This window comes from Carettochelys insculpta, chromosome 20 (genome assembly GCF_033958435.1).
Source record: "Carettochelys insculpta isolate YL-2023 chromosome 20, ASM3395843v1, whole genome shotgun sequence".
Taxonomy (NCBI): domain Eukaryota; kingdom Metazoa; phylum Chordata; order Testudines; family Carettochelyidae; genus Carettochelys; species Carettochelys insculpta.
This window is the reverse complement of record NC_134156.1, coordinates 9186326-9203627: the sequence shown is the minus strand read 5'-3', so window position 1 is coordinate 9203627 and position 17302 is coordinate 9186326. Positions and strand designations below refer to the sequence as shown.

General features: G+C 50.3%; 2 protein-coding genes across 4 annotated transcripts in view; one reads left to right on the top strand and one right to left on the bottom strand.

The window, feature by feature from the left end:
* The window catches only part of HID1 (HID1 domain containing), a 52169-nt gene extending 42555 nt beyond the window's left edge, over nucleotides 1–9614 (bottom strand). The window contains exons 1-2 of one of the 3 annotated variants that reach the window (XM_075014922.1): nucleotides 5246–5261; nucleotides 3560–3609 (exon numbers count right to left, since the gene is read on the bottom strand). In XM_075014922.1, coding sequence (XP_074871023.1) covers nucleotides 3560–3580 — 21 coding nt within the window. In that variant the 5' untranslated portion in view covers nucleotides 3581–3609; nucleotides 5246–5261. Of the gene's footprint in view, nucleotides 1–3559; nucleotides 3610–5245; nucleotides 5262–9386 lie in introns of those variants that run through there. The other 2 variants (XM_075014920.1, XM_075014921.1) reach the window with 2 other exon arrangements.
* Nucleotides 9615–16651: 7037 nt separating this feature from the next.
* Nucleotides 16652–17302, top strand: part of CDR2L (cerebellar degeneration related protein 2 like) — a 29636-nt gene continuing 28985 nt past the window's right edge. The window contains exon 1 of the mRNA XM_075014923.1: nucleotides 16652–17156. Coding sequence (XP_074871024.1) covers nucleotides 17078–17156 — 79 coding nt within the window. The 5' untranslated portion in view covers nucleotides 16652–17077. The remainder of the gene's footprint in view (nucleotides 17157–17302) is intronic.

The following is a 17302-nucleotide window of genomic DNA, read 5'->3' as shown; positions in this document are numbered from 1 at the left end:
TAACAGAGATGCTAAAATGAGAACTTGCAGGCAAAGCAGACTAGACTCCACCTCACTGTCAGGCAGATGTACTGGATCTACTGGGCTAACTGGGACAATTATCAAGAGGGAAACAAATACCATGCTTGTCAATGGTGAGCAGGTGTGAACCAGAGAGTCGCACAGCCCAGCTGTGCAACCTTTCCCATTACTAGTGGAGGAAGGATTTGCCTGCGTAGGAAGTCTCCAACCCATGCGAGGGTTGGGCATCCAGGAAGCCAGCACTCCATGCACAGCAAGGACTCTTCTAAGCAGCACAAGCAAGAGAGCACAGCGCTCTGAAGATCTCAGAAAGGGCTCAACATTTCATTCACCTCAAACCCAAACATCACTCACCCCAGAGATATCCTGCCACTGACCGCAGAGAAGCCTCACCACAAGTGAGGACATCTCTACCTACCCCATGACCTTAGAATGGTCACCCAACTCAACAACGCTTTCCAGATCTAAATACAAGTGCAAAATTCACCTAGTTGCACTTTTACACAGAGCACTGGGAATCAGGTTGGGCAAGGCTGGTTACAAATACTCTGCAAAAATAAAAATAATAATAATAATAATCCACCTCTCTGCTCCCCAAGAGACTCATTCTCATAAATGAGCCAAGTCATAAGTGCGCGCACACACACACACACACACACACACACACACACACACCCACCCACCATTACCATAATTTTGCAAATCCATGCATGGCTCCCACGCAGCTGTGCTCCCCACTCAGGGTTAGTCTTTGATAAAACTGTGACAATCATGATCAGTGTGCATAACGGTCCTGGATCCTACAATAGAAACACACTCGGAGGAACCTTGGACACCTGTGGAAACCTACCAACAACTACAGGGCACCACAAAAGGTGCCCATGTCTTTCCATATGTCTCTAATTGCACAGTCTAAGTTTTTTTCTCTGCGTCTCCATCTGGGGAAACATGTTTCTATCTGGTACAAAGCATGAGGCCAGCAGACCACTTGCTGAGGTCTATGGAGAGGTAACAGTCCATGGTACTTACTCTTGTTCTTGCTCCCAGCTTCCAAGTCATATTAGAGTAGCTGAAATGACACTGACCTCTTTGTTATTAGTAACAGAGAGATAGTCGTGTTAGTCTGTACTTCAACAAAACAAAACAACAGAAATGGAGCACTTTAAATACTAACAAAATTGTAATTTGATTATGAGCTTTCATGGGACAGATCCACTTCATCTGCTCAATCTCATTTCCAATACAGACTGACATTGATAAGTACAGAGGACAAAAAAAAAAAAATTGTAAAAAAAAACGGACAAATCAAATGCATAGGAGGGGCAGGAGGGGTGTGGGGATTGTTAATTGTCCTGCCTGAAACACAATAATGGTGTGTGTGTGTGTGAGTGAGTGAGAGAGCCTCTATTATGACTTATGTATTGGCTCATTTATGAGAATGATTCTCTTGGGAGAATCAGAAATATCTCAGGCAGGACAATTAACATCCCCCCACCCCTCATGCCCCTCCTATGTATTTGATTTGTCAGATTTTATTGCAATTTATTTTTGGTCCTCTGTACTTATGGCAGTCTGTATAGGAAATGAGATTGAGCTGATGAAGTGGGTCTGTCCCCCTAAAGCTCATCACCAAATAAATCGTTTTGTTAGGCTTTAAAGTGTTCCATTTCTGCTGTTTCACTTTGCTAACATTACTCTTTCATGTAAGTGATTGCTATTGTATCCACAAAGATGTTAGGTAATGACAAGCATGACCGGGGATGGTCTAGAAATGGAGACAGTGGCATTCATGAGACACTGTCCCTATCAAGACATGATATACACCATGAAAAAGAAATGGGAACATCTCTTTTCAAAGTGCCCCAATGGAATGCGAGTGGCTGCAGCCAATGGACATAAGAACTCAGGACCAGGATGAGGGGTCTGGAAGTCAGGACTCCTGTGGTCTATATCCTGCTCAAGGGATACATAATCCTGCCCCGGTGTGGTGGGGTGCACTGGATGACTTTGAGGCCCTGTCCACGCCCACGCTTCTGATTCTATCCCTGGCTTTCGTACCATCTCAGTGTGACCTGCAGCACCATACTTAACTAATGGGCTTCAGTTTCCCGTTTGTCAGATTAAGACATTAGAAGTTTTTCTGCCCCACACTGGCCAAGAGGGCTGTCAGCTTGGACAGCATTAAGAACTCCTTGAAGAGGAGATGGTATGCAAGCATGCACTATTACTGGAACATGGGAAGCAAAGGGGAATGTCCAGCATTAAAACACACTAAGGAGTGCTCAGTCACTCAGAATACCAGGCTGGCTACACATTCCTGACCCTTACCTTGGGAGAGCGAGTGCCTGGTGCCTCCTGCAATCCATATAAAAAAAACGCAAAGGCAAACAACAGCTCTTGCCAAACACTGGTTATTACGTGCAGTGGATATTTCCATTGTACAGTACTGGATTGCAAGGCGGGGGTGGGGGTTAATGTGTTTAAATGAAAATATTTCACCCAGCATCGGCAGCGATCTTTTTGTCCATTTGCTTGACTTTGCAACAAGCTTCTAAGTGCCCAGATCCTCAGACGCTGCCTTCTTCCAATACAGACTGACAGCTCTGACCCCGAGACAGAGGGGAGCACTCGCATTCACACGCCTTTGGAACTAGCAGTCCTAACCTCAGAGGCACTTCCAAGCTTGGAGCAGGTGATGTGTCACAAAAACCCATAAGTCAGAAAACAAGAGGAACAGGCGGGCAGAGCCCAAACTGGTAGAGCAGGTTCATTTCATTGTGGTTTTGTTCCTTAATGCTCCGATGCCAAGAACCTTCCAATTACCACTGCCCTTGTCTTGCTCCTTCCAGCCATGAAATGAATCCCCCAGGCTCTCTCCAGCCCAGGAAACAAGGTGCTTAGACACAGGTGACTGCTCTAGGATGGAAACCTTTTTCATTTTACTAGAGGGCAGCCCAGCTAGTCTCCATCAGATATCTTTCAAGGGATTTTTCTAAAGAAACCAACACACAAGTCTCCCACAGGAGATAGACTCATCCCTCGCTAAACAAGTACTGTACTTACGAGTACTTGCTAAAAGGAGGGACGCATATACCTACCTTTGTTCACTAGATGAGTGAACTCCCACCCGCTAATAGAGCATTACCCCAAACCCCACCCACTGCAGCCTGACCACCCCCCCGCCCCACCGGCCCCAACCCGCCGCAGCCTGACCCCCGTCCCCGTCCCGCTGGCCCCACAGCCCCAACCCGCTGCAGCCTTAATACCCCCCACAGCCCCAACCCACTGCAGCCTGAAATCCTGCTGGCCTCACAGACCCAACCTGCTGCAACCTTACCTGCCCCATGGACCCAACCTGCAGCAGTCTTAACCCCCCACACCCGCCCCATGGACTCAACCTGCAGCAGCCTGATCTGTCCCCCTACCCACCCCACAGGCCCAACCCACCACCAGGTCTTAAACCTCCCTCCCGCTCCTGACCCCAAACTGCCCCCAGCCTTTAACCCTCTCTCCGCCACCTCCCCCCCAAAACCCTTACCTTTCGAAAGCAGCCGCACATGCCGCCACTCCTTCGCCGAGTTACGAGCACTTGGAACGAAGCAGAGACTTTTATGTGTATTTTAATGGGAATTTAGTGTCTCTCTCATGAGTTTTCACTTGTGAGCAGAACCAATTGGTTCCCAGTTGTGCTCATATAGCAAGGGATGAGTGTAGTTGTAAATGTGTTGTAGGGCCAGACCTGCGAAAGAACTGAGTGTGTGATGTACGCAGTGGGTGCTGTCTTGTTTTGAAAGTTTCACCGCTAGCATCTCATTGGGAGCTGCTGAACTTGTGCAGATCTGAGCCTTATTTACTATGCCTGAAAAGGAGCTGAAAACTTAAAATTCTGGCCCTGAACTTCTGGGTGTCGAGTCCTAATTGCATAGCACACACAGAATCTTACCTCTCCATAACACCCTGCATTCCAAAGCTATCCCTACACACAATCACTTAATTTAACACTGAAATGCAGCCACCTCTGGGGTGGAACATACACAGCAATACTGCAGATCAGTTTAAGCCAGGAAATGAAAAATAACATTCAACTGAAACTCCTGTAGGCACAATAGCAGCTGAAATTTTGATCAAAGCACTAATGCTAATGTGACAGCTGCCCAAGAGGTTATAAGAATATCGTAAAAGATCAGTTTAACAGGTGGCACCAGCACAGACTAGTATGATCCTGTGGCATTGGTTCAGTGGCGACTCAAAAGACAGTTCACTTTACTGAATCAATAACACCACTCCCTGCAGCCCCTGGGTTTTTCCTCCCCTCTAAATATTGTTGTGTGTGCGTATGTTCATTGCCTTGACAGAGCACTCCTAGATCTTGACAAGACTTTGGTTCTCTCACACAGAGTCTCAGGGAGGATTAAATAGGAAGAGGCCTAAATGGTGACACCAGATGGGGAAGCAGGAGGAGGATCAAAAAGCTGCTTCACTCACCCATTGTGAGCATCTCAAAGCTGAAACCCTGGTCATAAAGACTTAGGCACACAATGTAGTAACAAATACCTTTGCAGCTAAGCTCACAAAGGTGTCCCACGTGTGCCCAAAGGGCTTTCATTCAAAGATGTTTGGGCAGTCCTGTGTCACAGGGCTCAATACCATCCACTAGAGGTTGCTGTAATCTTCAGCACCCTCAGGGCTTTGGAACGACCACAAATCTCAAAACAATTAAACCATTCTTGGTCCCAAACGGTAATACAGCATTGTAGTGCACACCAAACAAAGCCAGACTTGCCTCCAGCACTTTGCAAATGAGATGCGTTGCTCTTGGAAGACAAAGAGCAGTAGGCTATTATAAGTGAGGTCACGTTGCAGCCAAAACCCAGTATTACAGAATTGTCAGCTCTGTCCTCTAGGAGCACAGCCTTGGGTCATCTGGACAGAAGAGGTCTGAAATCAATACACAGGGCCTGCTGTGAAATCTCTAAATGATAGCCAGCAAAACGTGCAGCTGTGTGAGTGGAGCTGTTCAAGTCAAGGGCTAAAGAAAGGGCTGTTGGAGCCTGAAGTGGCTGTTGAGGGTGCATGGGCAGAGTTAAGGTTGTTATAGAACACAAGGGTAGTGTGGAGGGGCTTGCTAACTTCAACCCTGACACAGAGGATGAACATGGCCATGCAGTGTGTGGGGAAGGGGAAATGAATGCATACGATTAACACCACCAATTATACTGGGTACCTTAACTGAAAGTTTCCTGGATTTGTTTTTTCTATTGCAGGAATTCAAAGAGGAAACAGCTTGGATTTCAGTGATCTTGCCAGTTATAAAATGCAGCATCACAGCCCTGAAAAGGATCCCTGTGCAAACAGGACACGTCACAGGAAACAGAAGAAGAGAATTATGCTGATAATGGCCTATAAACAGGAAAAGGCCACAGGGTACTGCCCCACTCCTCTGTTATTCTCATCATTGTGTTAAACTAGCTCACATATGAATTCACTGTCATATTGGCACATTAATACATAACCTCAGACACAGGCAACAATTACCATCTTATCCCAATTGCCAGTACTCAGCATTGCTGGTGGGTTATTCCTTTTAAGAAAAATGTTTGTCCCCAAGAGCCCCTTCAGATTAGCTCAGGACTGGCCTTACAACTTGAAAGAAGTAAGGCAGAAATTTAGGGCTTCCTAACTATAGGTGTACATTTAGCACGTCTTCATTAAACTGCTCTTTGTATGGACACTCATTAAGAATTAAAGTAGGCTTAGCCTGGTTTAGTTTAATTCAAAAATTTAATCCTGAATGTGAGCATCCACACAAGGGTTTAATGCAGTTTAACTACTCCGCTTTAAACTCAATTCAGATTAAGATTCCTGAGTATCCCTGTGCACACACGCTTTTATGGAGGGCACCTGGAGAACAGCCACTTGCCTTGCTTCTAAATTTGCTTGTTGTCTTTTTTGTCCACTGTCTCCCTGCTCACTCCCTCCCTCCAAACGTTCATTCTATTGATATTATAAACTTTTAGAGATAGAGAGCCTAGCTTTGCTCTGTATTCATCCAGTACCTACCACAGTGGGGTCCTCACCCATGACTGGGAATCCTAAATGTAACAGCAACATAAATAATAAAATAAATCATAATTGACCAACCCCCTCTAATCCAGAGGTGGGCTGAAGGGAATTAGGATGTGAGCTGTCTCCCACATCAATCTCACAGTCAAAAAGGTAGATTAGGCTGTGATATGTTGAGGATCTGCGGTCCCAAAGAAGAACTTTCCTTATCACACTAACTCCAGACACTGCCCTCTCCACTCATAGCCACATAATTAAGTCAACGTCATTTCTATTAACAGTCAATTTCACCGTCAGGTTCTGGGTCCTGCACTGTTTGGGTTGAATGGAACTGTTTATTTGTTGATTTTTAAAAACGGACTCCCTGAGACATTTATTTTAATGAACGGAAACGTTTCCAGTTTAGAAGAGCTTGTTTTTACAAATAACTAAATGTTGGCCAAATCCAAACGCTTTCTAACCAGCGACTGAACACTGTTCTTAGCTGGACCGTTTCCTTCTATCAAAGCCTTGGACAACCAAAATTGTGCTTTCCTGCTTGCTCAGCTAAAGGCTTCCAGTGATTTAATGAAACGTAAGCTTCCATTTGTCCTTCCATCTGGTGTTAGAAGATAAAGTTGAAGGAGTAGATACCTTGCTTAGAGAGCATTGCTTAGTTTGCGTAAATACCTGTGGGGAAACTATTCATATGAGCCCAGCATTTTATTTTTAATTCCAAGAACTGGAATTAAATCAACTAGGATTCAGTTGCACGGAGACTGTCGCCTCTGTAAAGTCAGAAATGCGTAAGAAAGACCAACTGTGCATACTGTACAGTCAGACAGCAGTGCCCTTCTCAGGTATGTAAATATGGGTGTTTCACTACCCCACCCTCTTTTTTTCCACCTGGCATAAACCTCACCTGCATTTCTACAGACACCTCTAACAAATCCAGCCAAGAAGATTGATCGCCTTTTCTGTATTCAGAGCCACAGTGAACTTTATCTTGCTATGTATGTCAACAAACCAGAGGAGCCACACAGCTTTCTGGGCCTACAGCACATGTGATCAGCCTGCTCAGAGCTTTCTTTGCAAGCTACAGACACATCAAGACAAGTTCAATAACGGAGGAACAAGAGTTCATTCATTCTGCAATTTCACCTCCTACAAACACACTCTCAAATGGCAGGAGAATCCAAAATTGTAGGGATTTAGCATGCAGAATGTATTAACACTCCCCACCAAAATTAAGCTATTCTCTCTGTTATCCATTCCCGTAAACCAATTTTTAACCCAAACTCCTATATTCATAAACATTTCCCTTTACCCTACACCCCTTTATCAAAATGAGTCTCACTCTTCACCTTCCCTTGTTTCTCTTCTCCAACCACCTCTCCTTCCACTTCCACATCCAATTAGTCTTAGAGGACACATTAAACACCCTTCCCTGCCCCCCAACACCAGAGTCAAAGATCCTTCAGGATGGCAGCCCTCCTTTGTAGCTCCAAATGCTTAGAAAGCATTCCCTGCTGGATTCCAAAGAGTAACATGCTACCTCCATTGGATTCCTGTTATCTGCTGCCCTAAGAAAAGATGATTTCAGCTTGGCCTCAGACCAAGAGTCATAGCACCTAACTCACCAGGGCAGCTACCATTCCTTTTCTTATCTTTGTTTTACTTCCTTCTCCCTGCTTAAGCATACAGGAAGAGGGCACCTACTGGAGCAATACAGCTGTGATCCTCCACTGATACAAGTGGCTCCTAGCTCTTCCCCAGCAGCATTAGATCAGGATTAGAATGAAACTTGCAACAATCACACAGGCTACATCAGCTTCATTCACCTACCTCCTGCCTATCAACAGGATTTTCCTGAAGGGGTTACCTGAAAATGCACAGACTCGAGGAAAACTGGAGGGTCCTCTATTGATTTAAGCCCTTGGGCAGCTCAATGCATTAAGAGGACAACACCCGCCTTACCAGCTCAGAAAATTGGTCTGCCAAGCTAAGTAACCTGCCTCTGGCAGTAGCCATAGCCTGATGCATCAGAGGACAATGAAATAAAACATACTGCACCTAGGTAACCGGTAGTGATGCACAAAGTGAAAATCCTTACTAACCCCTATGGTGATGAGTGAGTGCCCTGAAGCACAAGATTTGATGAGCATCCATGTCCTCTATTTTAAGAAATGCATCTAATATTTAAAGATAAGAGTTCATCTACAGAGTCCATCAGAGCTAAAACTGAGTCCTGGTAGGATGTTAATCCATATTACAAACTCATAACATAATTTAGCACATAACTGCTGATCTCCACACAGGGAAGGCTCAGCAGTGGAACAGCATGAGCTGCTGTTGGTAGGGATTGAAATGCACTGACAGAGTAACAGGGAAACTTGTACAGCTTGGTTCTATGGTTACTAAGTCCTCACCTTCCTCAGAATGACAATTCCCCAACTGTCACAAGTGGGCAGACAGGAACCAACAGGCCTGTCGATTAGCACCAATGCTTCAAAACCACGGGCCCTGAATTCCAACCCTACATAGCATAGCACGGAGCAGTGTTTTGGTGAACAAGCCTTTCTCCCACAGAGGGGTCTTCATGTTTGCCTGGAGCCAAGTTAAAGATCTGATGACATTACAACTCTCCACCTCTGCTCATAAGCAGCCCTGCAAGGCAAGCAGCTCTCACATCTGCGTGTGGGATGGTGCTGACAGCCAACAGCTGTTACACCTACAGTTGCTCTGACCTGTGCCTGGAAGGCAGTTATTCTGGGGAGTTAAACTCGTACTCTTTATCCAGGCTGCTGGGCAGGGTTGTGCCGATCCAGAGAGCTTGTGAAAGGCACCTGATAGGAATGCTCCTTTCCCCGGTACTGCCCCCTTCTCCCACCGGTGTCCACCACCCGCAAGGCCCAGTCCCCAGGGATGCCGCCCTTGTGGGTCTAAGCCAGGAAGGAAATGGGGGAGACCCCGCCGGCATTCCTTCCCTTGGCGCCACTGCAGACCTGGGGCAGGGCCCCCTCCTCCCTATGGATCCCCCAAACCAACTCCTGCCCGGCCCCACCCCCCATTGGCCTCCCAACCCCCAGGAGGCTCAGGGGCCCCACCCAGCCCCACCGGGCTCCTTCAAATACCCCCAGCACCTCTCACCCGCAGGCACCTCCCAGGGGTCGCCCCCACCCCCAGCCGCCAGGAGGCTCCCGCCGGCCCCGGCCGCGTCCCCGTCTTCTCCCCGCTGACAGGGAGATCGCTACGGCCGCTGCCTCGGCGCCCAGGCCCTAGGGGAGAGGGGCCCGGACCCCAGCCACATCCCGGCCGCTCACCTGGGTCTTGGTGGTGAGCTGGATCACCGCCTTCCTGAAGTTGAGCTTGGAGTCGGCGTTGCCCATCCTGCCGGCCGGACCTGCCCGAGCCCGGATCCGGCTCCTCCCGGCGCGTCCCCGCGGCGGGCAGCGCCGTCTCCGCCCCGCCGTCCGCGCGCTCGGCTCGGCTCCGCTCGCTCTCCGCCTCCGCCCCTACGCGGCCGCCATCCCCCGGCCCGCACCTGTCGCTGTCGCCGCCGCCCGCCTGTCAAAGCCGGCCTGGCGGATGCTCCAGCGCCCCGCCTCCCCCACCGTCATCCCTCCGCTCCGCCCCGCCCCCCGGCTGCCGCGCGCGTCCAGCCCCGCCCCACACAGCCCCTCCTCTCTGCCCCCTCCTCACACAGCCCAGCCCCGCCCCGCCCCGCCCCAAACAGCCCCTCCTTACACAGCCCCTCCTCTCTGCCCCCTCCTCACACAGCCCAGCCCCGCCCCGCCCCGCCCCACACAGCCCCTCCTCACACAGCCCCTCCTCTCTGCCCCCTCCTCACACAGCCCCTCCTCTCGGCCCCACACAGCCCCGCCCCAAACGGCCCCTCCTCACACAGCCCCGCCCCAAACGGCCCCTCCTCTCGGCCCCCTCCTCACACAGCCCAGCCCAGCCCCGCCCTACCCCAAACAGCCCCTCCTCTCGGCCCCACACAGCCCCGCCCCAAACAGCCCCTCCTCTCGGCCCCCTCCTCACACAGCCCCGCCCTACCCCAAACAGCCCCTCCTCTCGGCCCCACACAGCCCCGCCCCAAACGGCCCCTCTTCACGCAGCCCCTCCTCTCTGCCCCACACAGCCCCGCCCCACACAGCCCCTCCTCTGTGCCCCCTCCTCACACAGCCCCTCCTTTCGGCCCCACACACGCCCCGCCCCAAACGGCCCCTCCTCTCGGCCCCCTCCTCACACAGCCCCTCCTCTCTGCCCCACACAGCCCCGCCCCAAACAGCCCCTCCTCTCTGCCCCACACAACCCCGCCCCATATAGCATCTGCCCCCCAGACTGCCCCTTTTCACCTTCCCTTTCTGCCCTATATACAACTCCTTCTCCCCCCTCCAGCCCCTCCTTCTACTCCCTGTCTACATACAGCTCTGCCCCCTAGTGCCCCTCCTTCCTGCCCATCTCTTCCCTGCCCCATACACCGTCTCCTCATCCCTCCCTTAACTTTCTTCCCCATCCCACACACAGCCCGTTTTCTTCCTTTCCCTCTGTACCGCCTTCCCTCCCTACCCCACACAGCCTCTCCCCGCCCATCCCTCTCCCCCTCCCTCTGGTGTCCCCTCCCTCCTCCTCCTCCATCCTTCCTGCCTGGTCGCCACACGCCACCACTCTTCCTCTCTGCAGCCCTCCTTCGCTACCAGAACCGCCTGCTCCTTTCCCATGCCTCCCTCCATCACCCCCATCCCTTTCTCCCCCTGCACACAACCCTTCGCTTCCGCATCTGATGCTATCCAGCCTTCTCCGTTTGTTTGCTTTTCCACCTACTGTCCCCCACAGCCGTCTTCTCACAACCCTTGAGTCTCCCGTCTCCTCTCCTACGTGCACCCTCATCTTACTTGTCCTTCTCTGCCATCCTTTTACTGACCGGTCCTCCTCTGTCTAACCATCCTTCCTCATCTGTCTTCTACATTCCTGCCAATTCCATCCCCTTCAGCCTTCTCATCTCCTCCCTCCCAATCTCTTTACCCTTCTGTTGCTCCCTCCCTCCCTTTTCCTTTCTCCTCCTATTTCCCAACCCCCACCTTCTTTTCTTATCATATCACTCCCTTTCCATCTCCCTGTTATGCCCCTTCCCTCTCCCACCCTGTTTCTGGCCTTGCCTTTTCCCTGCTTCTTTTGATCTGCCTCTTTTCATCTTTCTCTCTTTCCCCTTCCTGCTTTTTCCCATTGTTCCTCCATTGCCATCACTTGCTTCATCTTCTTCTCTCTCCCTTGGTTGTGTCATATCTTCCTTCTCTTTTCTCCAGGAACATTTTTTCATAACAAGAAATAGCAAGAATCTGTCATCTCCTTGCTCTTCTTTACTCCTCTTGTAGGTCAGCACTCCTCCTCAGTGGCCCCTTTTCCATCTTTGCCTTCATGGCAGCTCTTCTCCATCCACTTTCTTTGCACCCTGGCTTCACCATCCTATCCTTTCCATACCCCTTTCATTTCCCTATGTGTTTGTGTGTCTTTCTCTTCATGCCCCATGATTAGCTGATCTCAGGCTCAAACTTTGTCAACAGTACCATCCAACCAGCCACCATTCATCATGAAATCCTTCATGTTTATGTTGAACTGGACTGGGAATGTTACAGAAAATCTAGCAGGAAGATTGTGGGGAGGGGCAAGAAAAAAAGAGTACTTGCTCTTCTGCCTTCCCTGAGGCAGCTTGTGCCTGCCCACGTTCTCAGTTTCCAACAGGACATTACCTGAGGCCCAGATCCTAATGCCATCACTTGGTTTTCGCTCCACTGATTTCAGAGTTTTGATTAAGTAAAGGGCTGTCTTGCGCTCCATGCATATGGAGCACCATTGAAGTCACTGGATCTGCACATAAGTGCATGGGTCTTTCCAAGTAAGGATGTGGCCAATATTGAACAATTCAAAGTGTGATCTGAATTGAGGTACCAGGCACCTGTTTTTTAAGGTGGCTAACCAGAGGACGGCAAGTTTTTAAGATGGAAAAGGGAAGTATATTTTTACATCTGCAATTGTCTAGTATCAACGTGTTTTATCCCTTCTAGTCCTCCTTGGATTAGACTCTCATCTCTTTGGTTGAAGTAAATTATATTTTAAACACTTGGATCAATTAAACAAGTTCATTTTTGTAAAAGCATAAAAAAATCAAACAAAACAGTTCATCAGGTCCTCAGCTGGTGTAATTCTATGGTCCTTTTGGCTGCATACTACATGTACAGAAATTCGCACTCTCCTATCACACCAAGAACATGGGTAAGATCTGAGACCTCAGTGTAAATTGAGAGGAAATTACCTTCCCAGTGTCACATGGCATAACTCACCTTCTGATGATGTAGGAGTTTGTATCCAATCATTCACACATTTGGAATGGACACGCTGTATAGATAGATGAGGATGATTTGTAGCTAGAAGATGTCAGACCTACCACATTAATTCAACAATGTTGGATACCGTAACAATCCTCAGGACTGAAAGATAATCCCGGATCTTCATCTTTAGTTTGATTAAAAGAAGGAAGATTTACAAATTGGCTACAGATTTTTTTGAGGCAGTGGGGTGGTGGGGGGGGATAAGAAAGAATTTATCTCAAAATTCCTTCTCTCTTTCTCCTTTCACTTCCCTTTCTCACTACCACCCACAATGCCTTCTGAATGTGACCACCAGTCTTCTAGTTGAAGTTGAGAGCTTCTCTGGAGCCAGTCAGCGCAACTCTTGGATTGGCCACAGCCTTCTGATACATAATCACATCACAGAATTTAGGAATGCACAAGGTCTGCTGTTCAGTGGCGACTGGTGGGTGGTGGGAATCCTGGGAGCCACCAGCATGGCTGGTGCAACCCACCTCTGTCCCATGTCCTGCCCAGCCTCTTCTTCACCATTGCTTCACCCCTGCCCATCTCTTCCCCCAACCAAGAGTACCCAGGGGACTAGCAGGACTCCAGATTTGGTACGTGCAGTGAGGGTTCAGTGTCCTGCCTCCCTTTTCCAAAGGCAGCAGAGGAGGAAGCAGAGCAACATGACCCCAGCTCACTCTGCTGCCCTGGCCATGTCACTCCGCTTCCCCCTCGGTGAGTGTGGTGGCAGTGTCCCACCCCACCCAGGAGCAACGCGGCCAGAGGAGAAGACTGAGATGAAGCCACATTTCTCTGCTTCCCCCGCTGCTGCCAGCAAGTGCAGGAGAGCTGGACCCCATGCTATCTCCCCCACCAGCTGCTGGCTGGCCCCTTGCCCCTCCCACCCATGATAATTGGGGCATGCGACCCCTGGTGACTCCCACATGTTGTACCTGCTGTCTTTTAAAAGGAGAAGGACTGAGCCTGACAGACAAGGCACCTTTCTCACCTCAGACTCAGCCAGCTCAGTAACTAGTGCCCAGCCCAGAGACTGGTATTGCCAATTATTGTGATTATTTTAGCATCTAGGAGCCTTAGTCATGGACCAGGGCCCCATTGCACTAGGTGCTGGACACAGAACAAAAAGATGGTCCTGACCCCACAAAACTTTCAGTGCCTTGAACCCAGATTTCCTATAATTTAAGGACTGAGGATAAGCAGAAGCACTGGATTACTTTTTGGGAGGTGGGGGGTGGGGGTGGCTTGGAGACGTGGCAACTTCCTAGCCAGCTTTTCTTCCACACCTAATTAACATGTCAAAGGGAGGAAGTGACTCTCTACCCAATTTCCCTCCTGCCTCTCCTCCAGCAGCTTGCAGTATTCAAGATCTCTCTAGTGCTATCATTCATTTCTATACCTCTATCACTGGAGATTTTGAAGAGCAGGTTAGACAAACATCAGTCAGGAATGGCCTAGATCAGGCATGTCAAACTCAAAGCCTACTGAAGGCCACACAAATGAAAACTGATAGCTTTCAGGGCCACCAAAGAAAATGTACTTCTATTGGAAAGTCCTAATTATTTATTATTATAGATTATGTTTTAGGTATAGTTTATATTTTTTCAAGTCTTGTTTGAATATAATACAATAATTTTATTTGAGTATGTAATAGTTAATATAAATTTATTGTTTTATAATTTTATTACTAGTTCATAAAATTTGAGAAAAGACATGCCTAGCAGTGAGGGAGGAAAGAGCTAGAAAACACTGATGATAAAAGCAGACCAGGGAGAAAAGCCAAATCAGAAAAGCCAAAATATCTTGAAGGGACAGATGGTTTTGCAGTGAACATGCAAAGCCAGGTGTCAGGACACCTGTGTTCTATGGCTAGCTCTGCATTCTGGGCTGCCAGTTTCATCATCTCTAAAAATTAGGGTGACTTGCCACAGGAAAGTCATGAGTTGCCAACATGAATGAATGAATGGAGACTGATATCTGTGGCTGGAAGGAACAGCAAGAGTTAATTTAAAGGAGTGGTATCTGAGGGGAATGGAGCTGTACATACTCCAAAATATCTGATTTGGGGTTAAATTAGAAAACTGGTAGGGGGCCTACAGGGGACACACACACACAATGCTCCTGCCATCTGCTTAGCCAAGCCATAGCTTCAAGCAATGGAATGGCATGATGGCCCCAATTAACACCTTCCAGGATAATAGCGCTGCATCTCATCTCTGCCCATCCTCCCAAGAGAGTTTAACATGTTGACACCCTGCATGATTTATGCCCCAGAAAGAAAGGAGAGAAATAATAAGCATGGGGGCACGGCGCGGTATGGGGATGAAGAAGGGGATGCATATACCACCCCTCATCTGGGGACACTGGTATGGGGAGGAGAACATTGGGCATCGGGGGACCACAGAGAATGGGGACCCCTGAAATGGAGGGGATGGGGCATAGAAAACCCCTGGTATGTGGAGGAATTGAGGGGGGGTGTCACAAAACCAGGTGAGGGTGAGAATGGTTTACATTAGCATGGGTGGACAGGAGAAACGGGGACAAGTACGGGACACACACATAGCCCCCACATGAGAGAACTCCTGAAAAACAAAAGAACAGGAAAGTGGCAGGGGTTGACGGGGCAGAAGAGAATGAAGGAATACAAAGAACCCTTGGTCTGTACAGTGAGCTCAGTCTACGAAGTGTGTGACCTCAGTAATTATTTATTTCCGTTAAGCATGATCTATTGGTTCTGAAGGAGACTGGAGTCCCACTGTATCAGGCAAGGCTCACAGAATCACAGGACTGGAAGGAACATCAAGAGGTCATCTAATCCAGCGCCCTGCACTCATGGAAGAGCTAGCATTAGCTCTAGCCCAGGCACGTGCAACCTGTGGCTCCCGAGTGGCATGCAGCTCTTTAAGGACGTTTTTGTGGCTCCCGACATTATAATTACAAAGTTAAAAAAAAAATCCCCAACGCTCCTAACTATTTTCAATAAACAGTGAACGTCTAAAAGCCCCAAAATGAACAACTCATATCTAAATAGCAAATGATGCGTGATCTCCAAATGTTGACTAGCTCACCCTGGTGTCTTCCAGAACCAGAGAAGGTTTGGGAGCGAAAGTCTGTGGTAGAAGCACACCCGTAAAGTATGAGGAAATGGAATATGTAGAAGTTTGTGAACACCTGCAGGGAACGTGTATCGCATTACAAATCATTGCCTGCGCTGTTCTTAAACCACACATTACAAAAAGGACAAGTTCAATGTTAGTTATTAAGCACCATCTCGTATTCACACACACGGCAGCACCTGAATTATTGAGTTTTTACCGAATTAGAAAAAAATGGCTTTTCTTGATATTTTGGTTGCCGACCCCTGGTCTCGGCCACCCCTGCCAGGGTCCCTGCTCTATGGAGCATGCAGGATGGGAGGAAGGGCGTATTCTCCCCAGTTGGCAGAGGCGCTACTCAAAGTCACCCTGGAAGTCTGTGACAGAGCCGGAACTGAATCCCAGTCTCCTGGGTGCTGGCCCCCGGGGCCTTGCCACCACCAGCTTCTTCCCCTTGTCCCAGCTAGCTCCTGACTGCCCGCCTGGGGCGTATGCTGCACTGGCTCTGCACCTCCCCACCACTGCAGGTTACCCCACTGCTCCCAGCACCCTGCCTCTGCCCCACCAGCTCAGCTGGCAGCTCTGCCTAGTTGCTCCCGCTGGAAGCACCAGCCCTGCAGGAAAGCCTCAGCCCGCCGCCTCTTCCTCCTTGCCACGTCCCCCAGCTGCGGCCTAGCCCGGGCAGGTTCCCCGCGGACTGCACAGCGGCAGAAAGGCCGCGGGGAGGGGGGAGGGGATCCAGCCCACGAGGCCCTGCCGCTTTCCTGGCCTCCGCCGCCAGGCCAGCCGGAGCCCACCCCTCCCGCGTGTGGTCCCACGGCCGAGCGCGAGCCAGGGCGCAGCCTCTCGGGTGGGAGGGGCTGACACGCCCCCCCCCCCAGCTAACCTGCCTCTGATTGAAGCGCGGGCTTGCAAGGGGCGGGGAAGAAGAGGCGCTGGAAGCCCCCACCCCACCCACGCCTTGCTGGCTTCCCGTGCAGCAGTACCCGGCTAGAGGTCTCCACCGAGCTGCAGCAACAGGAACTGGCTGCCGGGGAAGGTTCCTCTTCCTTTTGTGCATCGCTCGCATATCCCGGTGCAAAAATCCCCCCCCCCCCGCCCCAAGCCCTGCAGCCTCCCAATTCGTCCGTGCAAACCGGCCGGGGGAGGGACGCCCTGCACGTCTCAGCCCCCCCCCCGCGGCCCTTCGTCGCCGCCTTCCAAGGGCAGATGGAGACAGCCAGAGACGGTGCTGCAAGAGCGGGGAGCGCGCTCGGAGCCTGGCACCAGCCGTAGCAGCCCAGAGCCCAGGACAGCTGCATTGTCCCAGCCTCAGCCCCGCATCAGCGGGCGCTACTGGCCAATCTCCGCCCTGCAGCCTGGCCCCCGGCCCCTACCCGCCTCCGCACGGAGAGCTTTGCTCCACCGGAGCGCATCTCGCCCGCCGCCAGCCCCAGTTAGTCCTCCGCGATCGCCCCCTTCCATGCGCCCAGCCTCCCTGGGCTCGCGGTTCTGGAGTTTGGTGTTTGACTGCTGCGTGGGCTGCTGGGCTGCGGATGTTAAATGCTGGGTGCTGACAGGATGGAGGAGTTCCCGAGCGAGGAAGAGGAGCCCTGGTACGACCAGCAGGACCTGGAGCAGGGTAAGGAAAGGGTTGAACCCACATCCAAACCCGGGGGGGGGCGTGCAATGCTGCAGAGAGCGGAAGGGGGGGCAAATTCTCCTTCTAGGGGGAATATAGTCTGTCTCCCCCCCACACACACACATGCATCCTTGTTTTGAAATCTC